The sequence below is a fragment of the Mus caroli genome, chromosome 4 (assembly GCF_900094665.2).
Source record: "Mus caroli chromosome 4, CAROLI_EIJ_v1.1, whole genome shotgun sequence".
Taxonomy (NCBI): Eukaryota; Metazoa; Chordata; class Mammalia; order Rodentia; family Muridae; genus Mus; species Mus caroli.
The window spans coordinates 46,658,543-46,682,187 of NC_034573.1; the positions used below are offsets into that span (position 1 = coordinate 46,658,543).

The window sequence follows — 23,645 nt, forward strand, 5'->3', positions numbered from 1 at the left end:
AAAAAAAAAAAAAAAAAAAAGATCCTGATGATCAACATTAATATTCTACAGTGTTTATAGTAAAGTGCCATTCCCCACATATCCAAGAGGGGATCTAATATGCTGATTATCAACTCTGTGCTGGGTGCTGGCTGGAGAAATGTATACAAATTACCTCATCTAATATTACATACCTACAAAGCTTAGACACCAAATTTAAATCCAGATTCTTTTATTCCAAGACTTTAAAATTTGCAGACATGTACAAGAGAATACACATGCATGTGTGTGTGTGTGCCACACATGCATACACATGGGTGGGTAGGGAAGTGGGGGGCGCTATGGGGGACTTTTGGGATAGCATTGGAAATGTAACTGAGGAAAATATGTATTAAAAATATTAAAAATTAAAAAAAAAAGAAAGAAACTATTAAATGCATGTTTCACTGAATTTAAAAACCTCATTTTCAAGCAAATGAAATAGTAATTACTCTTGGATTTCACTAACAATTTTAATTCCCTACATGTGAGTCTATCAATGTGATGATTTTCACATATCTGGTCTTCCTTCTTCAAGTCAAGAAAGATTGCCAGTCAGTGCATAAACCAATCATTTTCTGCCCAGAGTCTGGATCGACTCAGGCTCATACAACATAATTATTACTAGCTGTTACAACCAGCTTTGCGGTCCTTTCCCCTGGTGCTCGGTCACCCTAAGGTCTTCACGCCCATCCCTTTAGACACACTTACAGAGCCACCTCTGAGAGCTGCTGCTTAGTGAGGTTCAAGGGATGGTTGAAAGCAGTGATCCCATACTGGCTCGGGTTCTCTCCCTTCTGCAGGTTGGCCCGGAGAATGGCATTGTTGATGACATTCAGGAACGAACTGATAGCATGCCAGCCCTTGTTATTGAACCACACCTGAAGTAAAACAGACCAAACTCAAGGTAATGCTGCCAAACTGTTCTTCCAGAAGTGATCGTATATACACAAAACGTGCATGGAAACTTCAGAAACTTAGTGACACACCAAACAAAAGCATTATAGATTCGGGATCCACCAACCACTGGCTGAGGGACTAGGTGAAGACCTTTACACTTTTAACTAGTTACCCACATCGAGTTAGAGGCAGCCATGGTTGCCGCCTTCCTGCTGCACAGGAAATGGATACTTAAACAGGTCAGGTAGCTTAAGGCAAAAACCACAGCAGTTCACAAGTTAAGTCTGGTGGCAAAACACATTCTCTTAACCACTAACTATGCTGAGTCATGTCACTGGCAAGACTAACAGTTTGCCCTTTTCTACCACGAATGTCCCTAGCTACTTGCCCGTAAGATTTCAAGGAACACGGGATTATTGTTTAGCAAGAAGCTGGCAGAACACAGGTAGGGGTGTACCTTGACATTGTTTTTCGTATCCAGCCCTGCCATGAACCTTCCCAGGCTGCTGAGGAAGCGATCTGCGGAGCTGTCCTGTAAACAACAGAATCCTGCCTCAGGTGTCTGTACGCACACACAAGGGGTGACAGCAAGCAATGAGACAGCCCTGTATCAACCAAGACAACTTCCTCTTCATTCACTGAAATTAAATCTAAAGCCATTGCATATGTGGTTCCTGAGCACCAAGTCACTAGAATCCACCGTACTAATGTTGCCATGAAGTCACAAGTCATGGGAAAAAAAATATCTCTCTCTCTCTCTCTCTCTCTCCTCTCTCTCTCTCTCTCTCTCTCTCAAACACACACACACACATAACCTAAATCACACACACAAATACATAAATACACAAATAATCCCAAGAATTTGGAGCTAGAGATGGATTAGAGGTGAAGAGGACAGTCTGCTCTTCCAGAGGACCAAGGTTCGATTCCCAGCGCCCACATCGGGGCTCACAAGCATCTGTAACTCTAGTCTCAAGGGAGCAAATATACGCTTCTGGCCTCTGTGGGTACCAGACCACACACGTGGTATAAACACATGCACGCAGGCAAGCCACCTATACACATAAGTGAAAGTAAATTAAATTTCCAAGATTCTTCAGAGTCTCTTGGCATCATCCCAAGAACTAAAACCCACAGGTCATGCAGATGCATCCTACGGCTTAAGCGCCCTAGGCCCAGGACTACTGTGCAAAACCCCAGAGTCCACATCACCTGAACATTTCAACTTGGGCAACCAGAGATAGGGAGAAATAAATGTGGCCTTAGCTGCTCTTAAAGTCCGGCCAACCAACATGGAAAGTGAATGAACTCATTTTTCCCATTTCCTGTCTAGCCAATGGCCGTTTTAGGAAACTGTTTGAAATTCAATTTATTTTGCCCACTAGCTAACTTAGCAGCTTGGCTTTTGTAAGAGCTTTTAATCTCTGAGTTCATTTTTGACTTACACTTTCAGAAACGTACGTTCGTGTGTGTGTGTGTGTGTGTGTGTGTGTGTGTGTGTGTGTGTGTGCGTGTTGGGTATGAGTAGTCTGGTTTATCTGAACTGCTTTGTATACAAACCTCTTCAGACTACTATCACTACACCTGTGTGCCAGCAATTCCAGACCCACTTTTCTGACCCGTGTCTGGATGGATGCTGTACCTTGGTCAGCTTCAGGAGTTTCTTCATTTGCTTGATAGCATCATTAACTTCATGGCTCGGAGGAAGTGCTTGGGAATTACTGACACCCAGGGAAAACCCGCCATACCTAAAAGAAAGGCTCACCGTTAAAAGCCATACCCAAGCCACAGCAGCAGATACCGCAGTGCACAAGGTTCTCGGAGAGCCACCTCTTTTTCAAACTAGAACCAACGTTTGGCTTAGATAGTTACATGTTGCCTCCCCTGGTGAAATCTAGCCATCTTAATTCTCAAAATTGCTGCCCAGTAGGGAAGGCCTAGAGCTAATGATAGGCACCCATGCTATAGGCAGGAAGACAGGAAGATGGGCAGTCTTGAAAGCCAGGGAGGGATCACAGACAGGTCTTATCTTCCCTGGCATTAAGTAAGCCTATGACTGCTCTGCTCAGAGCTCCAGGGACCCTGACCCTTGCAGAAAAGGCAGGGTGGAAAATGGAAATTTGAGAATAAAGCCTTTTGAGGTCTTTCGAACAGCTACATGGGCCACTCATGACTTCAAGAATGCTTCCTTCCCTACTCTCAACTGCTCCTTCAAAATCCAGTAGGGAAAAATCAGTGGAAATAGGGTGGAAACAAATGCTTTTGATGTCTTTCCTTTCCGCCAAGACCTCACGTCATATGAAAGGCCTGAAAGGTTTTCCTTGAGTCCCTAGGCACACTTGGGAATCTGTCTGGGGGGAAAATACAGCTACGATAGTTTTTTTTCCTTCATGACATTTTACTTTCTTAAGTCTCAAGAGGCCCACAAGTGATTTCTGAAACTCCTCAAGGAAATCACTGTATCAAATATTTCAGGGGCCTTCGGAGTGAAGAATGAGTTACACAAATTCCACAGTGAGTCTACTATAACCGTGCCTCGGTGTGTTGGTCTGCAGCACCCCAGTCCCCCTCAAGGTGAGGTGACACCCAAGAGTGTGCACAAGGCAACAGTCCCCACACCTGTAACTCTGTCTTGATTCAAGAGCCCTACATCTAAATCATTCTCCTGAGACCTGACGTGACTCAGGGAGAACAGGGAGAAGGGAATGACTTACCGAAACTCGTTCACCCAGATCTTATTCTTTAAGCTGCAGAGAGAAAAGAGAAACCAAAAATCAGATCTAGAAAGCAGAGGTCATACTGATGAGGCAACAGTCATCATTTACTTGAGGACAAAGCACAGAAACGGGCACTCCTTTCACTAGGCCTATGACCAGTGCTGTAGAGTTGCATGCATGTAAGGAAGGCCACTCTCAGCATGTCCTGTCTGCTGTCTTAGAAACCTTACTCTAATGAGAATCACATAGTAAATTAAGCCAATGTAAAAACCCACCTTACATGCAGGCATGGTGGTACATGCCTTTAAGCTCAGCACTGCACTCAAGAGACAGAGGCAGATGAAACTCTATGAGTCTGAGGCCACCCTAATCTATATAGAGAGAATTCCAGGACAGCCAGGAGTAATGTAGTGAGACCCTGTCTTAAATAAACAGACAAATAAATAAATGCCTTACAGACCCAGAGACCCTGTCTAAAACAAACAGACACACAAATAAATGCATTACCATCCCAGATATTACTGAACTAAACGCTGTTTATTGTGACTCTCATGTGGCAACGTTACAGCTCTGAGAAATGCATGGCCTATTCTTATTCTATCATATCCTTGTCATTTAAAGTTAGTTCAAACATTATGGACCGGACACCTGACCATACTTATGGAAAGGAAACATATTCTCTGCACACTGACTAAACATCGGTCACTATATGATCATGTCCCAGGAATTTACACGTCTCTTTAAAGGTTCCATATGAAAGAAAGGCTACTGTGTCTACCCTGACCTTGTTTATGGAGCCATACAGGCAAGAGGATCTACAGGCTTTTGCTCGTATCATCTCTCTTACCCCTCACCACGAACTTAAGAGTGCAACACTAACATCAAATGTAAAATAAAAATTAAAATTCACATAAGCGAAGATGTTATGAGACTAGTGGGTCAGAATTCAAATCTGAGTCCACATTTGTCACTTATTTTCAGCCTAAAGCAGGCAGCCTCATTCTCTAAGCTGAACTTTCAAGGCTCACAAGCTAAATTTCCCACAGAGCCATGATTGTCCATTTCCCTACCACTCAAGTCTACACATGCAGCAAGCCAGGTTCCAACAGGACCATACCTTTTTGCTATGATCTGCACGTACGTCTTCACCAGGTAATCTGAAATATTTCTTCCTGTCAGATTCTGAAGGATGTCTGCGGTTTTCTGTTTTCTCTGTCATCACATAGGAACCAAGCTCACGTATCATACAGGTAAGAATCAGGGCAGAAAACAGACAAAAACAATAGGGACCCCAGGGCCTACGCAAGACCCTCAGCCAGTCACCACCAAGACTGTTGGCACTTGTCCCTCGCTCATACCAAGCCAAAATTATCTCCAGGAAAGTATTCACTGAGTATCTAGGTGGGATTTTCCACATCACCTGAATATTTAAGGAAGAGCATTATAAACTGCCCATTGAATTCTTCTGTACTTTTGAGTCATGTTGGTGAGTGGGCCAGATGATTTTAAAGTGACAAGCATGACTTCCTTAAGTTTTCACATCCACTAAAAGTTCCCTGTCCCCACCCTCCAACCTAGACTCCTGTCCTGAAATTTTTAGGGGAAACAAACAAACAAACAAAAACAAAACACCACAGAGAGAGAGAGAGAGAGAGAGAGAGAGAGAGAGACAGAGAGAGCAAGTGAGAGACTTAGATCTCCCTCCAAATCTCAGAGCCCAGAGAATGTCAGAGTTGATGAGATACACCTAAGCTTTGTGGCCCATTTATTCTGAAGTGAAAACACAGGTCCAAAGAGTTAACAGGGCCAGCAGCTCCCACTGTGGCAGAACCAGGGTAGGAAGCTGTGCCTACAGATGCTCTGTGACAGACACTAGCACAATGGAGCTCACTCGCCTCTCTCAAAACCCACTCGCTCTTCTCAAGAGAGATCAAGAGTGACTTCACATGTCACTCATTCTTGCTGCCACACAGAGGCTACCAGGTCCTACCCTGAGCCAACTTCTCAGTCATGCCGACAGGGACTCACCTGAGGAGGTGGCAGCCCCCCTGCCCCTGGGGGACACACAGGCAGCATCTTCTTGATTTTGTCACTGCTACACTGGCACGCAGGTGAGGGGTTCTTCATGGTCCAGTTCCCATTCTGGAAGAGGTCCACGATGCTCTGGGGAACGGGGCTGATGGTCCAGTCCTCCTCCCCAGCCAAGCAAGGGGTATCTCTGTGAAAGGAGATAGCAAACGTTCTAGGCTCTCCTGAAAGGGGCCTGTCTTTCCTTGATGCTTTTAGAGCACAGGTTTGCTCTTTAGTAAGGACCCATGTGCCTAGTCCTACCATTTGAAAAACAACTTGACTTCATTATGTTTGCTCTCACAGAAGCCTGTGGAAGCTGGGGAATCACAGAAAACCCAGGAAAATTGGAGGTGAACAGGCTCCAGATGGTCATGCAGAGCTCTGTTCAACCCAGCTAACCAATCTGCTGACACGACACACAGAAGAGTCCACTATGGGCTGCACAGTGTTCTGCATCTTTGGGAGTCTGGAGAAAGCAATACAAACTCTCTGACTTCATGGATTCTTCATGGACTACAAGTCAACAAATCCAATTTTACATAACCCCAGATAAAGCAAACACAACAGGAGGGTACATGGAGAAAGCAGACCTTTGAGTCAGCTTCAACCAAAACATAAACAATCAGCTAGTTAAAGAATTGAGATAATGGGCTGGAGAGATGCCTTGGTAGATAAATGTACCTATAGCCAAAACTGGATTCAATCTCTCAATCTTGTTATACTCTGACCTCTGCATGTGTATCATGATATGCATACACACACACACACACACACACACACACACACACACACACACATAAACATACACACACAAAAAAACCCATCAATTAATTTTAAAAGAACAGGGAAGAATGAACATGCCAGGCAGGAGCTGTGGGCAGTCAGATACAAAGGCTCTGCAAAGAAATGAATGTATGTGTTTGATGAAAACAAGAAGGTCGTGAGATGAGCTCTAAGACAATGAGGAGGGAAGAGGGGGAGGAGCTTCATGACAGAGACATGGTTAGGAGCCTGTATTTTTAGGCTCAGCATGTTCAAAGTCTTGTGGAGAATGGCAAGATCCAAATGATGTTCTATAATAAGCAAAGACTTGAGCTGAGTGGAGTGGGAATGCTCACTGTATGAAAGGGGAGGTTGTCTACGAGCATCCTCAGAGACAACGCAGGGCCCTAACTGTTTGGTGTGCATCACAAGTCCCTTGCAATCTCAGGGTTCATTTATCCCTACTGATAAAATAAGAGTATAAAATGATGTCTCATTTCTAGCCTCTCATCCATATTTCCAATTTTCAAGATTCCACAATTTAAACTAGGGACAACCTTTATACCTCATGTCTGTGCACATGTGTGTGTGTGTTTATAAATATGCACACAAGTGCTTTTTACACAAATAATTCCTCATTTTCTCTTTAAAGCTTCTTCCCTAAAATATTTACCCTTATGAAACTCATACCAAAGACCTTTAAAAGACAACAGGCTGAGACAAACTAAAGACCACTTGAAAAAGCAACTTAGTCAGAATTCTCTATCCTGATGATCCCCAGGAACCTAAAATTTGAATTTTAGTCTGAGATGGTGGGGTGAGGCTCTGCCTTTCAGACTGCTTCCAGCAGAGCATCCATGGTGCACAGACAGCACACATACTTTCTGATGTCATGGACATTTCTTTTATCTCTGCAGGCCAGCTGTCGGCTCAGTTCTCTCTCCTATAGATCTGGCCTTTGCTGGAATCAATCCACGAATCCATACAATTCAGCTTACCAACAAAGGACCCAGCTACCCAGATTATCATCTTACCTCATCATTCTTTCCTACAAAACCTTCACATGGAATCTTAACTTTTTGGTGAAGTTAAGGAGAAGCTGTGTCCTTCTAGTAAGTACTAAGGATGATATTTAGTAACTACCTACTATGGCTTGAGTCTTCAATATTTTCCAAAGGCTCAAATGCTAAAGGCTTGATCCCTAGATTGTGGTGTTACTGGGTGCTGACAGAGCCTGTATGTAAGTCACAGGACCTAAGAGAAGTAAGATATGTCTCTGGGGACATACACTCAAAGGAAATCATAGAACCTCAAGCCTTCTTTCTCTTCTTTTGCTCCCTGGCTTGGCATCTATGATATAAGCAGCTATTATATTGTAGGGAAGCACATGTTCCCTACCATGATGCTCTACCTAACTAGGGACTCCAAAGGGGCCCCAAACAACATAGCCAATTAGCTATGAACCAAAAGCTCTGACACCACAGGTCACCAATAAATCTCTGCTCCTCATAAGTTGATTTTCTCAGTGACAGAACATTGTCTAACACATCATCTGATACTGTGGTGGTTTGAACCATCCCAAAGGCTGATATCTGAATACTTGATCCCCAGTTGGTAGAACTGTTTGGGAAGGATCAGGAAGTGTGGCTTTGTTGGAGGAGGTGTGTCACTGGGAGCAGACTCTGAGATCTGAAAAGACTCATGCCATTCAAAAGATTCTGTTTCCTGTTTGTGGATTAGGAGGTGAGCTCTCTGCTGCTGCCTCAGCACATCCCTCTGCCTGCCGCCAGGCTCCTCACAATGAGGCTCATGTACTCCTAGCCCACTGGAACTGTAATTCACCTCCCCCCCCCCGCCCCAAAGCCCTTCCCTCTATAAGCTGCCTTGGCTGTGGTGCTTTATCACAACAGAAAAGTAATTAAGCAAATAATAATTAAGAGCTGATAAATACACAGAAATATTCATCTCCAAATCTGCTAGGTCTTTTATAGACGTAGCCATCGGATTCAGTGCTCTGACACAAGACTGGCCATGTTCACCTTCGCCGTTTGGGATTCAAATGTTCCTTTCTGTGCTTTTCTATCACGTTCCACAGTTCCTTAGCTATCGCGCACTGCCTGTGCATGTGGACCTCAGGCATAAATTCTCTCTGGACCTGCAAACGTGAAGCTAAGTCTACTAGCTCCAGTTCACTCCACCTCACCTCTCCACTGGTTTTACCACAGTGTCTCAATGACTTGCTTCTTCAGTACATAGAGATTAAACTGGGCATATCACCGAGTTTACCCACTTTTTAAAACTAGTCCTGAAGATCTGATGAAAATATGCAACTGCACAAAAACAAAGTCTTTGTTGTTATAAATACAATCAGCATGTCATCTCTGCTGGTTAAAGAAACTGATAAGCAAAGCTGCAAGCTTCACACTCCACCAGTCTACTATGGCACACAAGTATGGGAGCTGGGGTCAAGATGAGAAGGGGAGAGCATTTGGTCAGTAAGTGCATGCTGTGATTTAAAATCAACATACAGCAGAGTAAACAAACGTTGGTAATGATTTGGTGTACAGGATGCTAGAAGAGTCTACTTGTTCCTAAATTGATTTGGCTATCCTCTGGCTTTTTAAAATAAAAATTGATTGAAAGAAAAAAAAAAAAAACCTGACAGTGGTCACAATGAAACAGGCAATACCACCAGAAAGAAAACCCGGCAGCCGTCAGGAGAAGGCAGCTCAAGGCTGAAGTGTCACTCACGGGATTGGGTTTCCTTCCATACAGCGGGTCCCGAAGCCTGGATCTTTGGTCAGAGCATTCAGAAGTTCCTGGGTGCCCATGTCCTCGGGAGCATCGTTACTACAGATACAAGAGAGACATCCAGGTCAGTCGTTCATCCAAACCAGGACTTGGAGGCAGGAAAAGTTTTCTACAGAAAACATTCTGCTAAGTGTTTTCTGAGGAATAGGCTTCTAAGACTAAAATTAATTATATACAAAGCCACCTGCAAGGAGCTTCAAACATCTGGCATCAGGGTAACATACAGTGCCCCCAATAAAGCATGTGCAGAGATTACATGTGAAGGTGTGCATATATATACACACACACACATACATATGCACTTAATTTAAAATAAAGAAAATCATTAAGGATCAGTATTTCAAAACTACTTTGATAAATACCACTTGACACTGACAGCTAGGATATTCCAAGAACAGACAGGAAGATTTTATTGATTATTTGTATGCACAATTAAAAAGTCCAAGAAATAATGGGTCTAGAGCACAAACCAATGTCATGATCTGTAGCCATGGGCAATGCTAGGTCATCAGCTAGAAAGGGATCAAACGAACTTTTAACTATAGGAGATGAATGGATACAGAAAATGTGGTACATTTACACAATGGAGTACTACTCAGCTATTAAAAAGAATGAATTTATGAAATTCCTAGGCAAATGGATGGACCTGGGACCTGGAGGGCATCATCCTGAGTGAGGTAACACAATCACAAAAGAACTCACACAATATGTACTCACTGATAAGTGGATATTAGCCCAGAAACTTAGAATACCCAAGATATAAGATACAATTTACTAAACACATCAAACTCAAGAAGAACGAAGACCAAAGTGTGGACACTTTGCCCCTTCTTAGAATTGGGAACAAAACACCCATGGAAGGAGTTACAGAGACACAGTTTGGAGCTGAGTCTCTAGAGACTGCCATATCCGGGGATCCATCCCATAATCAGCCTCCAAACGCTGACACCATTGCATATACTAGCAAGTCTTTGCTGAAAGGACCCAGATAGAGCTGTCTCTTGTGAGACTATGCCGGGGCCTAGCAGTCACAGAAGTGGATGCCCACAGTCAGCTATTGGATGGATCACAGGGCCCTCAATGGAGGATCTTGAGGAAGCAACCAAGGAGGTAAAGGGATCTGCAACCCTATAGGTGGAACAACAATATGGACTAACCAGTACCCCCCAGAGCTCGTGTCTCTAGCGGCATATGTATCAGAAGATGATCTAGTCGGCCATCAGTGGAAAGAGAGGCCCATTGGTCATGCAAACTTTATCTGCCTCAGTCCAGGGGAACGCCAGGGCCAAGAAGTGGGAGTGGGTGGTGGGGGAATGGGTGAGGGAGCGGGTGGGGGACTTTTGGGATAGCATTGGAAATGTAAATGAAATAAATACCTAATAAAAAAAATAAAAATAATAAAAAAAGAAAGTGAGCTAGAGCAAAAGAGGCTAATAAACAATCTATACATGATCTATAAATATCCTACACACACATTCACATAGATTTTTTAAAACTTCCCTCTATATCCCTGACACTTTCTCCCATCTACAGACCTGCCCTGCATCAGAACAGAAGAAAACCTATACTAAACAAGGTCTCGAAAGTCCCCTATCTTCTGATTTTAATAGGATCAGTATGGAATAGGAGCATTCTTGCCTGAAGACGCACACTTAGCTAACATCCTAACCTGCAAGATTTACTGGTTACAGAATTAAAGCATACCTGACAAGAGCCTAACAATACAAGGGGAAATGCCCAGCAGAGATTCACCTGTATTTTCCAGTATCATTTACTATTGTTCTTTGCTACAGTAGTGGCTTGTATAGGAGCCTGAACCATCATGAGAAGACCCATTCCACTGCAGAACTGTGGATTCTGACTCCTTGGCTCTCAGCATAGGAAAAACTGTTGGTCTGTTTCAACCCTCTCTGCCTTGAGGCACAAAGGACAAACATACCTGACAAATGTATACTGCTCATTATACATCCAGGGCTGAAGTTCCAGGCTGGGGTACTTGCCAAAGGGTGGCACAATCAGGCTGAAGACCAGGGCAATGCAAACAAAGACAGCTGGCAGGACAATCTATAAATAGGCATTGGTGAGGGAAGAGACAACAGGACATGTTTTTAGAAGCCTGAAGAGCAAGCCCCTGAAAGTCTAGCCAGCCCCATAGACTAGCAACACAGGAATGAGGAATACAGGCAAGGCCTGGGGCTAAGTTCTACCAAGGTATTTCTGGCAGCTTGGAGAGAAAGGAGACTGAAAATTAAGCCCCTTTCTCCCAAGGCATTTCCAGATGCTAACAGCACAAAGACAGAGGCTATGGTCACCTAACAGAGGCACAAGCCGAGAATGTCACAGAGTAAAGAGTCAGAGTGACTGACTCTTTAAGCTCAATCCTTTCTCCCCTCCAAAGACTGAGAAAAACCAGCCTGGATCATAGACTCAGGTAGAAGGCAGAACAGCCCTGGACTGGGAGCCAGGAGACTGAATCCTGGTATCATCTCCACTTGCAGGGGTCCTATGTGACATCAGTAAATCTGAGGACTGAGAACATGACACCAACTCCCCCGCCAGAAGTAGCAGCAGCCAGCGTCTCTCCTATGAGCACTGTGAAAAGCATAACTATCTAAATCTTTCCTTGAAATTCCCCAAATTTCCTATATCCCTTCTCTGAAAACAACATAATGCATGGGTCAGCTAAGGGATCTCTTCCTTCCTTTCTGAGAAATTTACCCTTTAAAAACTTCAGTGATTCAATGGTAACCCTGGCTGTAGGTGTAACTTGGTAGTAGAGAGCTCACACACCCTGGGATTCCATCCCCAGAGCCATAAGAATCCAAACAGTCACTCTGATTTTAATATTCCTGTATTTCAATATAGAAAATTATCACTGGATGAATAATTCCACTGGAAAGTACTGTAGTGAGAATCAGCCCCTTTAATATCCTATTTCGTAGTTATTGGTGGTGTTAGTATCATTATCACTGTTCACAAACTAGAGCATCATGGATCTGAGGGAAGTCAGCCAGTGATTCACTGAACCAGATTCCAAATCCAGGTCTGCAGGCTTCATGCTCATGCTCTGAGTTAGTGTTGCCCAGGTGGTCTGCAGGGAGGGCTTCATGGACGTGTTCTCTATAATTCTTCATTTTGTAGAATGAAGTAACTTTATAGCTGACTTTAACTGATAAGTCAGCTTGCAAACTGTGATATGGGAGAAATCAATGTGCCTGTTCCATTCCTAGCTCTCTCGCGCTTGTCAATTAAGAGAAAAACATACCCACCATGTTTCTAATAATAAGTACACTGCCAAACACAACTCAGCATGGCGACTCTCATGTTATGAGAGTTGAATTTGCCCAACTGGTTTATCTAAACTGTGTCCCTGTCATGATCTCCTCTAAATTATAGCCACCTCCCCAAGTAATGTCAAAGTCCATTCTAAATAAATTCGTTTCATCCTCCTAACAGCCACATATCCCCACTCATTTTCAGATGAAAAATTTGAAGCCCAGGGAAATCACTGGCATACTGGTCCCAGCATCTCTATCTTGACCACAGTCCTAGCCTGTCTTCACTAGTCCAAGAGCCTGCAGTCCATGAAGGCAGAGCCCAGCACACCTCACCTGAGCAAAGAAACCCTTCCGGCTCCGTCTGGCAATCAGCAGCCTCTTCCACAAAAGGGCCACAAACTGTTGCTGGGTGAGTTTCCAGCCCTTCAGCTGGTAGGAGCCTTTGCCGTCCATCCCACTGAGCAGGTCCGTCTCCCTGGATTCTGTAAGCAGCACATATGGAGGGTTGGCTATAATCAATGTCTCCTGTCTCTGAATGACTCTACTCTTCCCTCTACTAGCTTCAGCAGTCATCTTGGAAGCTGGGGTTTGAAGCCTCCAGTACCTCACAGGAGTAAATAGGTTTCTTGAAAAACTCAACTTTCAACTCAAAGTTATATTTCTCAACATGCATGCTTTCAGTTCCCATCTGATGAGCACAGAGAATGAAGATCCCTCAGGACAAGCAAAGATGTGCACACAAATAACAGAAGCAATCTGTGCCCAATTCCATGAACTGGGCCATGTAGGCTGGCACATGATGGTTATTAGTCTTCTATCTTTTATATGCATGGTAAAAAGTGGACACATTTAAAACATCTAAGTCCTGACAATGAAACATGAAGTAAGTACAAAAAGGCAGACTCATAAAAGCAGATAATTTTCTGTCCTCACCAAAAGTTGTCTAGAAATCCTTGTCTGAAACTAATGACTGCTAACTGAGGCACTTAGACAAGTCTACGAATTTGTTTCATTTCATACTGCCTTTCTCCATCTCAACCACATATGGGCACAGTCATTAAAAAATATACATGTCAAAGAACACAACTTCCTCTTTTATTCCTTCAAAATCAAACACCCATTCAAAACACTTTCATTCAAAGCTTAAGCACTTAGGTGTGCAAGAAACTGGTGCCCTAGAGAGATGACGATATAAACAGGTTCAGAGCATGGATGGGTCATCTTCTCATACCCATCCGAGAAAACCTTCTTTTAAATGAAGTGATAAGGGTGGGTTTCTTCATGTTTGACCAGATATGCCACATTGGAAAAGGGGCTCTTTCATCTTTTCTACTTTTCTTTGGAACCTGTTAGGATCTGTGATCTTAGCCAAAAGTGATCAAAGAGATAGCTAAGAAACACATAAAAGACAAACTCAAGTTCAAACAACAGAACAGAGATACTGCCCATGCGAACCTGGGTCTATGTCAGAGTCATTGGGATCAATAGCATCATCTTCCGTAAATGGGTGCAGACAGCTCTGCTTGTCCCCGAAGGCCCGTCTGTTTCGTCTTGCTGGCAAAGTACCATCTAAATGGAAAAGGAAGGAATCCTATGGTTTATTTATTTATTTGTAAGGCAGCAAACCTTCCCAGAGCAAACCCATACACTAAAAAATGGGATTGAATCAGACGAATGCAAAGGGAAAGGCACGAAAGGGGTTAGCTCCAACAGCCAACAGAAAGCCTACCCAGTGTGCAGCCCTCTCAGACAGGTTACCTGAGGTCTCAGCATCCACCCCGCTCTCTTCAGCCACTTTGAGGAATATCTGAGAAATTAAAGCAGGATACAATATAAGTGAGCACATGTTTTATGAAAGAAGTTATCACTTCCCAGATTTAGGTTATGGAATCCCACGTTAGGCTCTTAACATAAAGAAGGTAGAGGCTGCATTTATCAACAAGAATTTTATCAGAACCACTCGAGAGAAGCTGTTTGGGGCAGAAAACATTTCCTCACATGTGATAGCTATCAGTCCAGGCCATTCTTTCTAAAACAAACCAGTACATTATGTCTGTAGATAAAATTCATTCTGAACCTACAGAGAGTGAGGCAAGTCACTTTTGTCAGATCTGTGCTCCCAGACCTTTGAGCAGGACAGCATTGGGATCACTTATGCAAGACAAATGACAAGGAAATGAGCTTCTTATCACTAGAAATAAATATTATAGTAGAGGGACATCTGAATGAAGTCACTGATCTCCAAACCCGCCTACAGACCATTCTGTCGGAAGCATGCGGCAGAAGTTCAAAGTCATGTCTACAGAAATCCCAACTCAAAGGCACAAGAGAGGAGCTTTAGAATCTCTACTATCATCACAGATGACTCTACTGCACAATCTACCCTGGGAACCAGCCAAGCCAGACAATGTTTACAGCCATCCCAGGCCTCAAGGCTTGTGATGTTGTATCTCTAAAGAGAAGCATTGCTACGCAGGAAAGTTACCTGGGCTTTGAAGCCCCAAACCTCTGATTCATAATCTTAAATCAACATCATTATTAATTCTCATCCTGCTGTGATCATTAAAAGAGCCTTCAATGTTTAAAAAAAAAAAGGCCACCAATGGAGTGACACAGGTATACTGACCACACTCCAGGCCACACCCCACACCCAGGAGCAGTCCACCAACACAAATAGATCCCATGAGCTTATTTTGTCTTTAAAAGAGAAAATAGGAAGTTGGGTAGGTAGAGAGGTGGGGATGAGGGATCTGGAAGGAACTGAAAAAAGACCACTAATATTCTGGAATATAGTCTCAAATAGTAAGTAAAAATATTATTTAAAAAAATAAAACACAGGGGATGGAGAGATTATTCAGACATTTAAGAGCACTGACAGAGAGCCTGGTTCAATTCCCAGCAACCACATGGTGGCTCACAACCATCTGTAATGAGATCAGATGCCCTCTTCTGGTGTGTCTGAAGACAACTACCGTGTACTCAAATAAATAAAACTTAAACAAATAAAATACAAATAGTAATAACAGATTAAATAATAATAATAGATTAAATAAATCTTAAATAAAATACAGATACTGCTACTTCTAATGATAATAATGATAATAAAAGAAACGAGGCCAAAGTTTGAAGGTGAGCAAGGAGAAGTGTAAGGGATGATTTGGAAGAATGCAAAGGATGGGAGAAATGCTGTTAGTCAAGTTTCATCCCAAACAAACAAAACAAAACCACCTAACTTATCAAGTTCAGCACCTGGCTCCAGTCGACTGTCCATAACTATCAGTGATTTACTATGTGTGAGTGTTGTCACCCGGTCACAATACTATTCACTCCAGGGAGCAATCCTAACACTCCAATACACTGCTGTCTCCCACTACCTACGCTCTTACATTGTTTAACTTGGGCTAACGTTACCCAGATGCGAATGCCTTAAACTCTCAGGAACCAACTCTATAGCCATCTGGTTGCCAGGCTAAGTGGCCTCTCTGGCCTTGGGACTATTGAGCTTACTTCTTCCAGGGTGGTCTCCGAGATGCCATAACTGGAGATGCCCAGGTCTGAGAGCCGGTCATCAATCTCATGGAAGAGTTCCACAAAGGCTCCCTCCTTCGCGGCTTCGTACGGCAGCACATAGGTCAGTTCATGCCCAATGTCCTCCACCAGCCGGGCTTCAGACACGTGCTTCCTGATGAGGTTGGAGATAGCAGAGACATCTGCAGGGACCAGAGTGTGAAGGTGTTCAGTCATCACAGACTCCACAGAAAGAGCCAGCTTGCTTCTCCCTTTCCCAACAGCTCAGAAGCACCCCATATATACTGTCTGTCCTAAGATGCCAAACCCATTGGCTTATTCATCTCTAGCAGGAGGGCAAAGACTGTCTCTAACTAATTCTTACATCACAAAACCTAAGCCCACTGATGGTCACTAGGTGTGTGATGGATAGGTGTCTTGTGTCTAATGTGTCTGTACCAGGACTCTTCAACAGAATGAGTTTAGAAAGCATATAAGACCCTGCCCTTCTGTAAACTTTCAGATGAGGCGATCCATGGTTTACCTCAGGAGATGACTAATCAAACAGTTTGTGGGAGCAGAAACCTTCCTGGAAAAAGCCAGCTGTTGGGACAGTCAGCTCTATATTTTTATTCCATATGCCACTGGTGGTACTAGTCTCTCATAGGCACTGCTCGAGGGAAATTGAAATGGGAAATTCCTAATCTCCTGGGCTCTCACCATTCTTAGATGTGGAGTTCAACTCCCTTCCAACTGGCTTGGCCCTCTACATCTCATCCAGCATCTGGCTAAATCCACTCCCCCACCCCCCAAGGTATTCCCCAGACTCCCAGTCACATCTGTTCTCTGGAATCCGGCCCTCCCAGCCCCAAGACCAAGCCCCATGCTCCCCAGCAAGTATTAGGCCAAGCCACCACCAAGCTGCATTCACTCCCACGGCCACCCAGCCCAGCCCAGCCCAGCAGCAAACCTTGAGTCAGCGCCACCAGCCTCTGCACCTCTCCTCCTCTGCCTCCACTCTGCCCAGCTGCGGGGAGCCCAGGCACCACCTGAATAAGAAACCCCAGAATCCTTACCGATGGTCAGCGTGTCACTTTCATGGTCGCTGCCCAGGCCAGCATCAGAACTGCTCTGAGAAACACTGTCCTCCTGATGACAAAGAAGGAGGTGAGAACGGGTCAGGGGTCAAACCGGGCATAGCCACCACCACCTTTGATGGACAGAGCATCCAGGAAGTTCTACGGCATAAAACTAGAGCAGAAAGCTTTCCCTGGGAAGTGTGCCACTGGCAGCCATGGCTTCGGACACCACTGCTGCCATAAGTGTGCTCAATATGGACCACCTCACTGACCAGGGTGAGAGGGGCCAGCAAACTGAGTGTCAACAGAACTGTGGCCACAGATCAATGCTGCCACTGGTCATTTGCCAACCGCTCCCGCGTGGGATTTACCTGAACACTTAGCTAATTTAACACTTCCTCGATGTGAATATGCATTCAGGCACTCAGGCACCTTATTAACATGCAGAGACAGATCCAGTAGGTCTGAATGGGGCCCAAGTCACCATGTGTGTAATGAATTCCCAACTGAGGCTGCTGTGCTACACTTCAGACCACACTTGAATGAGGAGGCTCCAGTTAACAGGAAAATAAATGGATACGAGTTCAAATCAGGTAGGAGTCAGGGTAGGTAGGTAGTCTGCTGTGACCAACCACACAAACACATCTCAGACATATAAGAAACATGTAACATGTAAGAAACACGTAACAAACCAGATCCAGGATTCTGGTCCTCACTTTTACATCCTTGCTGGGAGACCTTGAATATGCTACAAATTCCTACAAGCCTCACTCCCTTCATTTGAGATTATAAAAATAATCCTGTCTTCCCTGGTTTGCTCTACACTTAGAAAATAAAAAATATATAAACAGAACAAAAATGTACTGTTAACATTATTGTTTTCTAAACCCACTGGTTATAAGGGGATGGGAGAGTTTAAAATCAGTATCTTGTAAATATTTGGTGTTTCATAGTTTCAAAGTCAAGACCAGTAAGATTTAAGGCAAGGCTCCCCTTACCTCTTGGCAAGTTCTCTTTTCTTTGATAGGATAAAGCCCTCAAAGGACTTGTCTGCATAACCCAGGGCACTTGCAGAGGGAATATAAAGGGGCTGTGCCAGAACTAATGTGGCGGGAGCAGAGGTCTCCTGGCCTTCCACACAGGAACCATGATGCACTGTAACAGGCCCACGAAGCGAGGGGAATGTTGCCTTAATCTTAGCAGCGTGGGGCGCCAGCGTACAAGCCATCTATGGAAACAAGCCCTGGCTGCCTCATCCCCACACCAGCCCAGCCCCAAGATGGCTGCTCACCTTTTTCAGACAAGACACGGTGCTGCTACTGTTTCTGCAGGAACTGAGGGATGATTCCACATCTTTCTTGACCAGGGTCAGATAGTAACCCGTTCCCAACTGGTTTTTCAAAAACAGGGAGGAGCCCACACAACACAGCTTCCCATGGGAAATGATGGCAATTCTGTCCCCAAGGATGTCAGCTTCGTCCATGTGGTGTGTAGACAAAATAATGGTGCGGCCTGCCAGGCACAAACACAAGGAGATGGGACAGTGGGACTTGTCAGTTCTCACCGATCATAGTGACACAAACGGCAGAAATGTCACATATGAGAAAGACATGGGGAGGTCTTTAACCTCCACAGATGTGACCCCAGCATGGCAAGGCTTGGGGGATGGCAGTTTGCAATTGTCACAAAAAGGAGAGCAGTATTTATTTGGGATCCTGCTCCATCAAGTGTGCTAAGAAGTTTACAGACATTCCCATTAGTCACGGCCAACATGAACAAGGACATGGTCTAACTACAGTATGTATGTGTATGCTCATACCCCCCTTTCTGCTCTTCTGGTAGGCCCTTAAATAATGAAGTATACGTCTTAAGAATCTTGCAAAGCCGGGCGTGGTGGCACACGCCTTTAATCCTAGTACTTGGGAGGCAGAGGCAGGCGGATTCCTGAGTTGGAGGACAGCCTGGTCTACAAAGTGAGTTCCAGGACAGCTAGGGCTATACAGAGAAACCCTGTCTCGAAAAAAAATCCCAAAAACAAACAAACAAACAAAAAAGAATCTTGCAAAGCAGGACAGAAACGGAGCTTCAAGGAGGCTCCCAACTTTTCTTGAGAAGCAACTGTTACCCTAACACAACTAGCCACAATTCCCATGAGCCCTTCTCTACCCCGGTCATGACTGGAAATAAGTAACAGCATGTACCTTGTCGGTATTTCAGCAAGAGTTCCCATATTCCCCTGCGAGAGTACGGGTCCACCCCGGCTGTGGGCTCGTCCAGAATGACAACCTTGGATCCACCCACGAAGGCCAAGGCCACAGACAGCTTTCTCTGCATCCCACCTACAAGACAGAGCAAGACACATCCTCAAATGGTAAGTGGGGGTAGGCGTGGTGAGAGATGACTGTAGACATAAAGAGGGTTAGGATTCTGTCACCAACCATCCAGACTTGAACTCTAGGGTGCTTGTCTGGAGAAGGAAGGTAAGGAAGATGTCCAGGGCTCACCTGAGAGCTGACTCGTTTTGCTTTTCAGCTTGCTCGGGGGTAAGCCAACATCCAGGGCCATCTGCTCCATCTCTGCTTTCACATGCTTCTCTGAGAGCCCCTTTAGGCGGGCATAGAACCAGATGTGCTCTTCAACAGTCAGCCTGGGGGAAAAAGGGGTAGGTCAGCTCGGGGCCCAGTAGGATGGACGTATCTTGGCACAGTTTTCCTCTCTTCCACACAATTCTTGTCTTTAAAAAGCACTCAATTTCTTTGAAAAGGTAACCAGAAGGGAGAATTCACAGTACACAAATAGCCATACAATGGAACAGATATATCCTATAGCCAACAGGCCTGATCACCAGGCACCAGGCCGTTAAAACTTTAAATTCCAGGTTCTCCATTCAGTTTTTTAGTGACCATGTTAGCTCATCATTCACTAATGTGAGTGAACCTCAATGGGTCTCAAGTTCTAAGTCTAAGGTAAAGGAGGCCCTGGGAGACTCAGAAGCCCAAGCCATTGAATTTAGAAAAAGGGACCTTAAAACCTACAAAGTGGAAAGGCTTTGCCTGCAGTCAGAGGGCTCAGGACATTCTTTGTTCCTCCACCAGAGTGCTCAGGCCTTCCTCTGTTCTACTACCAGGGCTCCTTTAGGATCCAACTTGCTGGTGGACAACCTGGGTGGGAGCAAACTTGAGCAGAGAACACAGGGCCATTGTGCCAAGTGTCTTTTGAGGTTCTTGTACCATGCCTTAAGGATGGTTAGTCTACACAGAAACTAGAGCCACTCAGGAAAAGGGTTCCTCAATTGAGGAACTGCCTCTACCATATTGTCCTGTAGACATGTCTGTGGAGCATGTTCTTGATTAGAGGCTAATGTGGGAGGGCTGGGCCAACTGTGGGTGGTACCATTCCCTAGGCAGGTGATTCTGGACTGTGTAAGAAAGTAAGTTAAGTTAGCCAGTGGAGGGCAAGGCTGTAAGCACCATTCTTCTGTTGTCTCTGCTTCAGCTCCAGCCTCTAGGTTCCTGCCCTGAGTTCCTTCAGTGATGGTCTGTGACCAAAGAATTGTAAAATTAAATAAATCTTTTCTTCTCCAGGTTGCTTTTGGTCATTGTTTTATCACAGCAACCAAAAACAAACTAGAGCAAGGAGGAATGCATCAGGAAGATGGCCGAGCTAAAAACAAAACAAAACAAAACAAACAAACACCCTCCAATCCAGTAACAGAGAACATGGCTTTCTAAATCCCATCAGCCGATACACCAACTTCACCTTTTTCCCCTGAAATTAAAAGGCAACTTGTCACTGTGTGTCAGAAGAGGAAAGACCTACTACCACTCCATACCCAAAAGGAGGAATTCTTTAGTAATATTCTACTCATACCATCAGGACTCCCAGGTCCCAAAGGAGGTAGGGGCTTTGGGGGGGTTGGAAGTGGGGGAGGTGCTCCTCTCTGTGCACTTCTGCTACTCACATGTCAAACAGCACATTATGTTGGGGACAGACTCCCAGGTTCTGCCGGATGGAGCTCATCTCCGAGCGAATGTCCTTCCCCAGGATGTAGGCTGTGCCAGAAGTTGGGGGAAACAGCCCAGTCAGTATTGACCTGAGGACAAGAATAACAGACTCAAGAATCAGGAAGACCCAGCCTCACCAATCAGGGCTGCAGAGCCCGGGCAAGGAGAACAGATCACACCACTTAACTCGATTCTTTCCTTTCTAATCTAATCTACTCCAATCCAATCTAACAGATGCCCACGGAGCAGAGGCCATTTGTTTTAGTGAGTGGCTAAGCATAAGCCTATGTCTTAGGAAGAGGAGTTTACTAGGAGCATCTGAAAAATGACACTCTTAATTTGTACCACGATGTACTCCTCAAAACAAATTTTGTATGCCTAACATCTTGTACAGAAAAATGAACAAACAAGAACATACTGTTAAAAGAAAGAAATGACTGTGTTGCATAACAGAATTTCTGAGTATCTCAGTCATGTTCATAACACAGTGTTTTATGTTGAAGAAGAAAGCCTGTCACCCCGAGAAGATCAACCTCTGGAATGGCAGAGGGACCACACTACCATAAGCAAACTATGATATTCTATAGCCCTTCTTCTGTCCTCACAGGTCCCTGGGAAGGCAGAGGGAGAGAGCTGTCCAGGCCTTCTCTCCTCTGCTTAGAGATAGATTTTTTGGGACTGTCCTTTTTCCTCTAGCTTGTTTGATCTTTCTTTCCAGTCTCATGCTTCAAATTTCTGAACCAACAAGTTCAGAAACCTCAGATTCCAAGAAAGCTGAGGAATTCTGAGTACTGCATGGGAAAGCTCATCAAAAGGAAAAGACCTAGCAAAATGTAGACCTCAGAAAGCATTCTCATGATTGACACATTTCTTCCCATCATGCTCCACTCTTAGCCAAGTGACCAATTCAATTTCCTTAGGTCTATGTTTCTAAGTAGGGATTTCCTGAGGTAGATCTTGGGAGAGTCACACCATCTTCTTACATGGTGGTGGTCTTCCCTGCTCCATTGTGGCCCAGGAAGGAGGTAATCTGGCCTTCATAAAAATTGAGCGCCAAGCCATCCACAGCAACCTTCATGCCATCTCGGTAAACCTTCACCAGGTTCTGAATGGACACCCCCAGCCTTAGATGAGTGGGTTCCTCCTCCATGCAGACTGTGACAAAAGAATGGAGACAGAGATGATCCCACAGGAAACACTGCCCTGATCAGAAGAGTACACAAATACAAAAGTCTATGCTTAGACTTTCAGAACTAGTTTCTGTCTATGCTCAACCTTTAATGTTGTAGACAAACACAAGATGAAATATTTTAAGCCCCTTGGAACACGTGAGCTGAGAGTAGCAATGAACTTATAAAAAAACACATTAGTCTTTTGATGAAGAAAGGCTGCACAAACAATTAAAATACAGTATGCCAACAGCCATTTTAAAAAACCTATCTAAAAGTGTCATGGATGTCTATACTGTGCAATACTACTCATTAAGGAAAAAAATGAATTAAATATATCACAATTTGAGTGGATCTCAAAAGAATTATACCAAGTGAGAAAAGGACTCACCAAAACAAACAAACAAACAAACAAACATAAAACCAAAAATAATTTGGCCTTCATGTGGGTACCAAACAACTGGCATGGGTGCTATTCCAAAAGCTGTTTACTGTACATGGGTTATGTTCTACTCCCTGGGCAGCCTTGGCTGGCCTCAGTGAGAGAGGAGGCACCTAGCCTCGCAGAGACTTGAAGTGCCAGGGTGCGAGGATACTCAGAGATGCTCTCATGTGCTCAGAGGAAAAAGGGAGGGGGAGGGGAGGGGGAAGAACTATGGGAGGGGGTGATGAAGAGGAGGGCAGTGAGCGGGATGTAAAGTGAATAAATAAAGAAATAAAATAAAATTTTAAAAATTGCCTGTTATTCACACTAGGGTGTACCAATAGCTAACAACTGAAGATCTGAGGAAGGGCAAAGAAAAGAGACCCTGACAGCATAAGGAGGAAGCAGGCCTATTGACAGTGTAGAGGGGAAGCATCTCTGACAATGTAGGAGGTAGCAGACTATGGACCATGTAGGAAGGAAGCAGGTCTACAGACCTCACAGGAAGAAAGTGAACCACTGACAATAGAGAAGGAAGCCACACCAAGAACAAAGACACAAACAGAAACCCTGGGAAGAACGGGGGCACCTCTACCTGCAGTCAGGAGCTAAGAGGGGATTAGTGCCCTGTGTAAGAAAGGATGGGAAGTTACAAAGCATAGGCTGCATCTATAACAGCCCCCTGGCATTCACGTACAGATTCCCTGGCCTAGACCACCCCAGCAAGGCAGGCAGAGAGATGAGGCCCACAGTGATGGCTAACTGTAGTTATTCCTCCTGGATTCACAGAATAGCACAATTATCCAAGACGGGAAAAAGATGGTTACACTGATCAAAATATACTTTCCTAGAACTGCTCCTCAGGAGCTAGATAGGGTTCCCTTAAGTGCATGCGACAGCAATGGG

General features: G+C 44.4%; 1 protein-coding gene across 1 annotated transcript in view; it reads right to left on the reverse strand.

Annotated features, from left to right (window-relative positions):
* The window catches only part of Abca1 (ATP binding cassette subfamily A member 1), a 126,129-nt gene that overhangs the window by 19,777 nt on the left and 82,707 nt on the right, over positions 1-23,645 (reverse strand). The window contains exons 19-36 of the mRNA XM_021159924.2: positions 22,130-22,301; positions 21,104-21,235; positions 19,647-19,789; positions 19,344-19,481; positions 18,434-18,654; positions 17,140-17,212; positions 16,064-16,266; positions 14,315-14,363; positions 14,012-14,125; positions 12,890-13,038; positions 11,218-11,342; positions 9,219-9,317; positions 5,664-5,853; positions 4,753-4,847; positions 3,633-3,665; positions 2,561-2,666; positions 1,376-1,450; positions 730-899 (exon numbers count right to left, since the gene is read on the reverse strand). Of these exons, the coding sequence (XP_021015583.1) occupies positions 730-899; positions 1,376-1,450; positions 2,561-2,666; positions 3,633-3,665; positions 4,753-4,847; positions 5,664-5,853; positions 9,219-9,317; positions 11,218-11,342; positions 12,890-13,038; positions 14,012-14,125; positions 14,315-14,363; positions 16,064-16,266; positions 17,140-17,212; positions 18,434-18,654; positions 19,344-19,481; positions 19,647-19,789; positions 21,104-21,235; positions 22,130-22,301 (2,287 nt within the window). The remainder of the gene's footprint in view (positions 1-729; positions 900-1,375; positions 1,451-2,560; positions 2,667-3,632; positions 3,666-4,752; positions 4,848-5,663; positions 5,854-9,218; positions 9,318-11,217; positions 11,343-12,889; positions 13,039-14,011; positions 14,126-14,314; positions 14,364-16,063; positions 16,267-17,139; positions 17,213-18,433; positions 18,655-19,343; positions 19,482-19,646; positions 19,790-21,103; positions 21,236-22,129; positions 22,302-23,645) is intronic.